Below are 11108 nucleotides of genomic sequence, written 5' to 3' on the forward strand. Positions count from 1 at the left end.
ATTATGCATGATAATTAAAGAACTCAATTATCATGTTTCACCGTTATTCAGTTGTTGTCGTTATTGTTGAAGGGTATTCTGTTTTACGGATTTTAGTATAATATGACCAAACCCGGGAATGCCTGAATTAACCGAGTTTGGTGTTCATGTAATTGAAGTTTATGATAGGTCAGAGAAAGGGTTCGATTGAAGGTTGTAGGAGTTGTTCCGACTGTTTGGGTTGTTCGACACTCTTATAACGTATGAAATTATATAAAAAAGTGGTAGAAGAAAAAGAAAAAGTTTGTCTGATTTGATTTGCACCGCCACCACCACTAATGAATCCTCCCTACTCGTTGCCTACGCCAATATCACTTTCTTCTTCTCTGTTGATGAGTTCTTTATCTATTTTAAAACTTGACCGATTAATCCTAGTTTGACCGATTAATTGTTAGTTTGTTTGACCTATAATCGTTGTTGACAGATGTTGACCAATTTTTGAATCGATTTAATTCCGATTATCGCAACACTAGGTATAAAGTGTATTACTCTACTCTTATATTTACATCTAGCACAACATTACTTGATGGTTTTATCAGGCTTTACCAGCATTTATCAAGCACTAATACATCTTTCATACCTATCTTTGGTGTGCCTAATTTCGTACCGTGTTGATGATTTATATGCATATATATAGTCTACATACCTCTTCGTTAGTAGCACATCTTGGATGACAACTAAAAAGGTAAGAAACGGTTACATGTTAATGCAGTTATAGACCACATACATCGGAGTAAAAATACTCCGTCATATATGTATTCAAAGTGTAAAACACTTGTTGAAAAAACTTATACTAAGTGAACACGTATTGGAGTCCGAACACGTACAACAGTTTCCGGGCCATTTAAAAATCCGCTTGTTTTGACACACTGCGATAATCTAAACCAATTAGTTCATTAATTTGTACCCAAAGGGTTTTTGCAGGCTAGTCAACTGGCACTTAGTAACTATAGTCTTTGTTGGTGAACCAAAAACATACAGGCAAATGATCATATATTTATTGCACTAGCTAGACTCATTTCATGAGCTAAATAAACTACTAGTATGATCAACCAAGCTTACTGTAGCACATAAATTTAACCATGTCATTGATTCTGATAGATCTCTGTTATACACATAAATTAATACAACCCAAGCTTAAAATTTAAGATAGAAAATAACAAGACTGAAAAGCCAATAATGCTGTTTTCGCATATCTTAAATAATGAAAAAAAAAAAAAAAAAAATGGTGGTAAGAACAACCATGATAATAACTAAGAGCTACAATAACAGCCAATTCTGCATATTAGCAGCAGCAGAAGAGATTATTTGAGATGATCCTTAAACTTTGTTTAATCTTTGGTCAAAGTCAATGATCTTGCTTTTAGACTCAAGAATATACCCCTAAAAAATATTGAAAGCACAACAAAAAAAATGTTAGGTCTTGCCGTCGTGGTTGTCAATATTGTCACCAAAAGTAACACCCGATAAGAAAATGCCAAAAAAACTGACATAAACAAATAGAAGCTTGTACAATTACCAACAACAACATTGAAAATCATTATGAAGATTTTATATATAATGTTTTTCGATTTGATTCGTAAACTGATAACACGTACCAGCACATTGCAACAGCGCTTTGGACAATAACACGGAATTGCGGAGGAACGTGTCGGTGGTTTATCCACCCGATTACTGGCCAGAACTGCAAATGCGAGTATTATATAATTGTTAAAATATTTAGGGTGACCAGATAAATTTTTTACAAAAGAAGCATTAAAAAGGGAACCATAAAAGTACCGTCCATGAAGCATACTGTACTGTCGGATATTCCTTCTTAATTTTAGATTTCACTTGTACCCACTGTCTTCCTGCGTATACGATAACACAAGCCTATGTTATTATATCACTTGAGAACACTGTAAAGCATTGTTGTATATATATATATATATATATATATATAAATATATATATATATATATATATATATATATATATATATATATATATATATATATATATATATATGTATGTATATATATATATATATATATATATATATATATATATGTATGTATGTAGTAACATAAATTATCTTTTTCACTTTTTTCATAATGAAAGGTCAAATTAATCATTTTGGGTCAATATAAACAGGAATGGTTTATTTTAGTTGATCAAACCGTAGACGCTGCTAGCAATAACAAGACCTTACCCTCAATAATGAGCCCATAGTAGACCATAAACATCAAGTTGTTCCATGGAGAAACCGTCACTTGTTCGAGTACCACCTGCAATTGTAGATGAGATTTCACCAATTAGCAATCACATAACTTCGTTGTAAGCATGTAGAATTCCATTTCTACCCTTGATTATAGATTCGTAGAGTACCTTCTTGGCTACTGTTGCCGAGTCTTTTTTGCCCTTGAACAACTTATCCAACAATGTATGGAAATAATGCCCAAATGGTCCAAGATACGCGCACCCAAAAAGCTGCATCATTTCACAAGTTAATCATCCATAGTAATCACAAATCCAACCATAGAAAAATATACGGGCAGATAGGACTATGATCAAGCGATCAACTGCAAGTGATTTTAGCATAAGAATTACACATTGGCTATTGACTATATATATTGTTTTGAGGGGTGTAAAAGATTTTTTAATCGCTTGTTTGACTTACCTAATCCATATTGATATTTCATCGATTATTGTCATCGTCATTAATCAAGTAAACACTAAATATACAACAATATATTAAATCAACGGGTTGACTTTAAAGTAATTAACAAAAAAAAGTTAAATGTTAGTTATGTAAGATACCAATAACTCAATTAAAGTCAAAGATAATAGATAATCAGATCATACCACTTTGAGAAGAAGTCGACGGATTTGTAGTTTCGGGATACCGGAGAGCTTTTGAGACACTACATCACTAATCGCCGACAATACTCCAGCTGTCAGAGCCTTCGATATGGAAGAAAATTCAGTAGTTAGTTCTGATAAAAATAACCCAATCCATGATAGAACAAAAAACATATACAAAAAAAAAAAAAAAAAAAAAAAAAAAAAAAAAAAAAAAATTCACAGCTCATCAAGTAAAACAACCCCCAGTTTATGTAATATATAATATAATTTATCATAATAAACAAACACAAAATCAATATGATACATAAGCTCAAATTCATCAAATAAAACAAACCCAGTTTGAGATTCTTAAAAGGAACAAACCCCAGTTTACAATTAATCTAAATAAACAAACCCAATTTTTCTTAATCCAAAAAAGTAAATAAAGGCTATAACTTTTTTTACTATTGATAATTAAAAAAAACCTTTTTATCATCAAGAATCACTAGACCCAGTTCATTATCATCTACAAAACACTAAAAATAATATATTAAATAGTTCAAACTTGATCAATTAGCACAAACCCCAGCTTACAACTCATCAAGGTAAGCAGAACCCAATTCTTTTAATCCAAAAAAGTATATAAAGATTGAAACTTTTTGATTAATAATAATAAAAAAAATCTTTTATCATCAAGAATCACTAGACCCAGTTCATGATCATCTACAAAACACTAAAATAATATATAAAATCGTTCAAACTTCATCAATTAACATAACCCCAGTTTAGGATTCATCAAGATAAACAAAACCCAATTCTTTAAATCTAAAAAAGACAAAGGACATCATTAAAAGACAGCACCTTTGTTCTTAAAGGATGTTGTTGAAGCTGTTGCAAGTATTGTTGAAGCCCTCTTTTTGCGATCGACATTTTTGAGGAAGATTTGTGATCAAGATTGTGAGTGTTTTTGGTAATTGAAAGTCGTCTAGTGTGTAAATGTATCTACCTCTACCTATAATTAAATAAATGCGTTAGTTATTAATTATTAATTAAATTAATATTAATACAATAATTATTTTATTTGGTTTCAGATTTGAAATTGGAACTTACGAAACTATTTTGCCCTTTTGACCCTTACCAAACCGCAGCCGGCAGTGCAAGATAATTTGGGAAGTTAATTAATTTATTAGTACCAATTTTAGTCAAAATCGTGGGTCTTGTATTCCAACATGGTCAAAAAAGATGACTACAGATTTTTATATTTATTTTATTTTATTTATTTATTAAAATACAAAGAGAAATAGAAATTATATAACGAAATTTTCTGATGTGAGATCAGACCTCTTCTTAGCTGCATTTTGAGTTTTGAAGGAGCTCATGTGATCTTATTTTGTTATAGCTTGTTGCTAATTTTTTATATATAAAATTTTGTCTTTTTTTAAGAAATAAAAACATTGCAATTTAAGTTAAAACTGTTGTAAATTTAGTAGTTAAATATGGATAGTAAAATTTGTATTATATATATGTGCATAATGTAAGTTACAAAAACACACATATACATTAAATACATCACACCTCTCTTCAACCTCTTTCTCTCCTATATCTTCTACAACACATCTCTCTTTTATTGGTTCTTTCAATTTGAATATATTGAACCAGGCCACTAAAGGTAGTTATAAGCTTACTGAAATATAACACGTTATCAGCACGAAGAGCTTAGTGTAATCAAAGGATATCTCAAACGATCACGAGTCACTAATCAAGGTATGAAATTATTAATAATTTTCATACTCGAATATATCAAATTTTGGACTACTAACATTTATGGGTGATGATATTTCCAAACAGCTTTTTTTTATAAATCCACTACTTTTTTTTGGTTAACTTCCTAAAATACCATCTAGAGTCATTATTATTTGATTACTCGCTTCTTTCTAAAACGTTCACAAGAGTTTTCTACCTACCTCTACTACAATTCCTCCTTTTATCTCTTCAACTTCATTTATTAATATCAAAATAAAAATAATAGTAACACCTACATCAAATCCTTTATTTCTTTCTTGAAGTATACCCACATAATAATTGATATAAAGTTTGAGATTTTATATCTCTCAAACACAGAGTTATTTTCTTACCGGAAAGAATGGAGGATTTATAAAAAAATGGTTTGGAAATATCAATTCCTAACATTTATATTTATGTTATTTAAGTTATATATGATCGGTTATATCGCCTGAATTATATTTATGTAATCTAACTTTTATTAACTTCACTAACATTTATATTTATATTATTTAAGTTATATATGGTCGGTTATACCGCCTGAATTATATTTATGTAATCTAACTTTAATTAACTTCACTAACATTTATATTTATGTTATTTAAGTTATATATGGTCGGTTATACCGCCTGAATTATATTTTCTGTAATCTAACTCTTATTAACTTCACTAACATTTATATTTATGTTAATAAGACCTCATGATTGTACGCAACACGTCATTTGACAACACGGTACTTTATGTACGCAACACGTCATTTGACAACACGGTACCATAGGTCGAGAATAATTCCGATCAATACGAATACGATGGGGTCTTTATATTTATCTAACATTTATGATTACTTATGCAATTAATCATTATTTATTTCATGCATACTAATGTTTATTCTTAAAAGTAAATCTTAAAAGTTAAAATAAGAAAAAATAGTTTGTATTTTTATTAAAAGTAAATCTTAAAAGTTAAAATAAGAAAAAGTAGTTTGTATTTTTATTAAAAGTAAATCTTAAAAGTTAAAATAAGAAAAAGTAGTTTGTATTTTTATTAAAAGTAAATCTTAAAAGTTAAAATAAGAAAAAGTAGTTTGTATTTTTATTAAAAGTAAATCTTAAAAGTTAAAATAAGAAAAGTAGTTTTGTATTTTTATTAAAAGTAAATCTTAAAAGTTAAAATAAGAAAAGTAGTTTATATTTTTATTAAAAGTAAATCTTAAAAGTTAAAATAAGAAAAAGTAGTTTGTATTTTTATTAAAAGTAAATCTTAAAAGTTAAAATAAGAAAAAGTAGTTTGTATTTTTATTAAAAGTAAATCTTAAAAGTTAAAATAAGAAAAAAAAATCTTGTCCTTTATATTACTCATACGCGTTTTGATATAGTGACTTTATTCGTTAACGTCAACTAACGACGTTACAACGGTCATATATACATAACGGTTGTTAACGTCAACTGACGACGTTACAACAACTATATTTTTCAAATATAAAATAAACATCTCCGTTTTCACATTTTCACAAATCAATCTTCATTTTTCAGATTACTACTCTCAAAAAGTTTTTGTAAAAATGATTCACACAAGGATGATTTTTCCTATTGTATTGGTCATATTAACTATCATCATTGTTGCTAATATACCACCGGGTGAACCTATATTCTATCCTGCCCTCGTGGTTTTATTATTTGTAATCATACCATTATTCTGTTGTTTGCTACTTATGAATTTAAAATGATTCTAATTTCATTTTATTATTTGTCTATGAATAGAAGTTGATTATGATTATGATTTATGTTATTCATCTTTCTGATAATAGAAAATGTCGAATTTGAAAAGGCTTAAATTTGCTCATTTAGAACAAGTGGGAACAACTACTTAACATGGGTTATGAATGTAGAAAAATATCTCGAATCAAACGGTATTTTAGAAAACCTGAATGAAAATAACAATTATTCCGAACAAGAGAAAGCAATAGTAAGTATTTTTCTTAGCAAATATATTGACGAGTCCTTAGAATCTACATATTATATGATCGAAAATCCAAGTGTATTATGGAAAATACTCAAAGATAGATACGATATTAATTATCAAAAAAAAAAATAATAATAATAACGGTGATCCATGAAAGAATAAAATTAAAGATATTAGTAGACGCTCTTATAAGAATTCCGTAGATTCTTATTAATGATCTGGTAACGTGGATCATCAGTCTAGTATTTCTTGAATACATGAACATCTTGTTTAGCTCTACAAATAAGTCTCAAAAGAAAAGAAAACGAGAGTGAATCTGTTGACAAATCTTGATTAAATTAACCCTGAGCTACCTTGAGACTTGAATGGTTTGAATTTTCTAAGATGCCTAGTTTTTTTTATGTATCACTCATAAATAAATGGTTTTAGACCATAACGCATATGTTTTATTAAGTGTTATCTTTTATGTACTTCAGATTATAACTTGTTTGCAGGTAATATAATTTGATTATCTTGCTGAAATATAACTCATTATTTGCTTATCTTATTTGAAGTTTTAGTATGAATCCTGCAGAAATACAACATCAATTAAATGGTAAAGACCTATGTATTGCAGATAGTAGTAACATACACACTATGATCAAATCTAAGAAATATTTCATTGATTTAAATCAAATGAGGGAATTATAAATACTATATCAGCTCTTGCAAACTTGATATAAGAAACGAAAAAGGCAAAATTTCATATTACCAAATGGTACGAATTTTTTGGTAAACAATGTCTTGTTTTCTCCCAAATCAAAGAGAAATTTGTTAAGTTTCTCTGATATATATCATAATGGATATGATTATCAGTCAATGATAATCGAAAATGAGAAATATCTATGTAGCACCGAAAAGCGCATAGGATTAAAAGCGCATATGATAAAAAGCGCATATGATGAAAAGCGCAGCGCATATGATTAAAAGCGCATATGATAAAAAGCGCATATGATGAAAAGCGCATCGCATATAATTAAAAGCGCATATAATGAAAAGTGCATATGACGAAAAGCGCAGCACATATGATTAAAAGCGCATATGGTGAAAATGATATATGATGAAAAGCACATATGGTGATTAATGAAAATCACATATGGTGATTAATGAAAAGCACATATAGTGATTAATGAAAAGCACATATAGTGATTAACGAAAAACACATATGGTGATTAATGAAAATCACATATGGCTATTAATGAAAAGCACATTGAGAAATAATCACCAATGTTTCTTGAAAGAATTCAAGGGTATATATATGGACCAATTCATCCATCATGTGGACCATTTTTCTAATAGACGCATCTAACGCATGGTCTCATGTTTGTGTGTTATCAAGCCATAATATGGCATTTGCAAAGTTTCTTGCACAAATTATTAAATTAAGAACACATTATTCTGATTACACCATTAAAAGAATGAGACTTGATAATGCTGGTGAGTTAACATCTCAAGCTTTTAATGATTATTATATGTCTACAAGGATTGTTGTTGAACATCTAGTTGCTCATGTGCATACACAAAATTGGTTTAGCTGAATCAATAGATAAACGCTTACAGCTAATAAGTAGACAATTAGAAATGAGTACAAAACTCTCAATATTTATATGGGGACATGTAAATTTACATGATGTGACATTAATTCGCATTAAATCAAGTGCAAGTTATAAATATTCTCTATTACCAACTTAATTTTGGTGGAGACCAAATATTTTCCATCTTAGAACATTTGGTTGTGCAGTGTATTTTTAATTGAACAACCACAACAAATGGTTCCTCAAAGAAGGATTGAAATATATGTTAGATATGAAACATCTTCAATCATAAGATATATTAAACCCATGACGGGTGATGTTTTTACAACAAGTTTTGTCGATTGTCACTTTAATGAAACATTGTTCCCTATATTAGGGGGAGAAATGAAATATAAATAAAATGATGTTTCATGGTGTGAACATCAATTAAGGAATATTGATCATCGCACAAAAGAATGCGAAAAGAAAGTTCAAATATAATGCATATGCAAGAACTTGCAAATTAATTACTTTATGCATTTAAAGATACAAAAAATAAGTGACTAAATCATATATACCAGCAGTAAATGCTTCAGCTAGAATTGAAATTACAAAAGCTGGCAATAATGTCACTCATGAGTCTTTGCTACGGCAGAAACGTGGGAGACCAATTGGTTCCAAAGATAAAAATCCTCGAAAAATAAAATCAGCTGATAATGAGGTAAAAGAAAGTGTTCAACAAGAACCACAAATCAATACTCCTTCTGCAGAGGATATTGATAAATGTAAATACATAAATTGCAATAAATTATGCAATATTATGAAACTGAAATGAAATGAAAAATCTTGATGAGATATTTTCATATAATGTTACAATGACATCATGAATAAAGATGATGATCTGGAACCAAAATCTGTCATTGAATATCAAAATAGACGTGATTGAACTCAACGGAAAGGAGCAATACGAGCTGAATTAGAATCGCTCAATAAAAGAAAAGTTTTTGGATCAATCGTTATCACTTTTAAAGATGTGAAACAATGGGATACAAATGAATTTTTATCCGAAAAGAAATGTGCAAATGAAGTTACAAGAAAAAACTAGACTTGTAACTCAAGATTTCCCACAAAGACCAGAAATGAATTAGGAGAAAAACTTATCCTCCTATAATGAATATAATTACTTATTAGATACTTAATCAACCTGGTAGTTATTTAAATGCATCTCATGGATGTTGTTACTACTTATCTGTATGGATCACTTAATAGTGATATATATATATATATATGAATATACCTGAAGGGTTAAGGTATCATAAGCATCTAATGCAAAACCCAAGGGAATATATTCCATTAAATCACAAAGATTTCTAAATGGGTTTATACAATCGGGACGTATGTGGTATAATCGATTAAATTACTACTTGATAAGAAAAGGGTATACATATAAACTTATTTGCATGTGTGTTTTATAAAAACAATGTTCGGATATGTGATCATAGATGTTTATATCAATTATCTTAAATAAATAAATCTATGAAGCCATTCAACTTCTAAAGAAAAATTTTAAAATAAAAAAAAATCAAGTATTACGTTGATTTACATATTGAGCATATAACTAATGACTTACTTATACATCAAACAACTTATACCGAAAAGATTTTAAAATATTTTAATATGGACAAGACAAAAACCATTAAGTACTCATATGGTTGTTAGATCTTAATATTGATACTAATCCATTTCATCCTCTAGAAGATCATGAAGATCTTCTTGGTTCAGAAGTTCCATATTTTAGTGCAATTGGGGCTCTTATGTATCTTACAAATTATACAAGATCTGACATTTCTTTTGCAGTTAATTTGTTGACAAGGTTCAGCTCAGCCCCTACCAAAAGACATTGGAATGGGATCAAACAAATAGTTTGATACCTTCGGGGAACCACTGATTTATAATTATTTTATTCTAACAACTCGAAACAAGATTTGTTTGGTTATACAGATGCAGATTATTTATCTGATCTACATAAAGCTAAATCTCAAACTGGATATGTATTCCTAAATGGAGGCACCGCAATATCATGACGTTCTCAAAACAAACACTTGTTGCAACATCATCAAATCATGCCGAAGTGATTGCATTACATGAAGCTACTCGGGAATGATTTTAGTTAAGATCAATGATACAAATCATTATTGATTCTTGTGGACTAGAACACTATAAAAACCCAACAACTATCTATGAAGATAATACAGCTTACATAGTACAAATGAAAGAAGAGTATCAAAAATGACAGAACAAAACATAAATGCTGACGAGGCGCTAAAGCTATAAACGGTCTTAACGGTCATAAGTTTGATGGAAAAGAATGGTATATTGGTAAGGCTCAGAAAAAGACTGAAAGGGAATAGGAATTGAAACAACAGTTTGAGCAAATCATGAAGGAGACTGTAGACAAATCACAAGGGTCAAACTTGTATATAAAAGATTTAGATGATACAGTTTCAGATGAAAACCTCAGATTCTTCTCATATACTCTAGATCTCGTAAAAGACAACCAGATTAAAATGAGATACGTTCAATCAACAACTCTGCTGATCTTTATACCAAAGCACTGTCAATCGCTGTTTTCAAAACATACGTTCACAATATTGGCATGAGGCAAGTTCAAAAGATGTGACGACTCAGCGTTGTCTACTTGAGGGGGAGTCAACTCTATGCTGCACTCTTTTTCCCTTAGCTAAAGTTTTATCCCACTGGGTTTTTTTAGCAAGGTTTTTAACGAGGCAGTATTAATTGCTCTTTAAAAAAAAATTACCATCCAAGGGGGAGTGTTGTAAATTTAGTAGTTAAATATGGATGGTAATTAGTCAAATATGGATAGTAAAATTTGTACTATATATATGTGCATAATGTAAGTTACAAAAACACACATATACATTAAATACA

At 29.3% G+C, this 11108-nt stretch overlaps 1 protein-coding gene across 1 annotated transcript; it reads right to left on the reverse strand.

Moving 5' to 3' along the window:
* Positions 1 to 1101: 1101 nt before the first annotated feature.
* On the reverse strand, positions 1102 to 3897 carry LOC139877063 (peroxisomal membrane protein PMP22). The gene is made up of 7 exons (XM_071864471.1): positions 3724 to 3897; positions 2884 to 2982; positions 2407 to 2508; positions 2231 to 2306; positions 1819 to 1889; positions 1638 to 1723; positions 1102 to 1422 (listed from the first exon to the last, which is right to left on the reverse strand). Exons 1-7 carry the CDS (start codon positions 3790 to 3792, stop codon positions 1371 to 1373), a joined length of 555 nt encoding a protein of 184 aa, XP_071720572.1. The 5' UTR covers positions 3793 to 3897; the 3' UTR covers positions 1102 to 1370.
* Positions 3898 to 11108: the final 7211 nt, after the last annotated feature.

This window comes from Rutidosis leptorrhynchoides, chromosome 11 (genome assembly GCF_046630445.1).
Source record: "Rutidosis leptorrhynchoides isolate AG116_Rl617_1_P2 chromosome 11, CSIRO_AGI_Rlap_v1, whole genome shotgun sequence".
In the NCBI taxonomy this organism is placed as follows: Eukaryota; Viridiplantae; Streptophyta; class Magnoliopsida; order Asterales; family Asteraceae; genus Rutidosis; species Rutidosis leptorrhynchoides.

Bases quoted from the DNA above. Each gene is read 5' to 3' on its own strand.
- LOC139877063 (XM_071864471.1), bottom strand. From the start codon at position 3,792: ATGTCGATCGCAAAAAGAGGGCTTCAACAATACTTGCAACAGCTTCAA. The intron at 2,509-2,883 runs GTATGATCTGAT...GAAATGATGCAG, and splicing joins GTCGACTTCTTCTCAAAGTG to CTTTTTGGGTGCGCGTATCT. The intron at 1,724-1,818 runs GTACTTTTATGG...TCGCATTTGCAG, and splicing joins TACAGTATGCTTCATGGACG to TTCTGGCCAGTAATCGGGTG.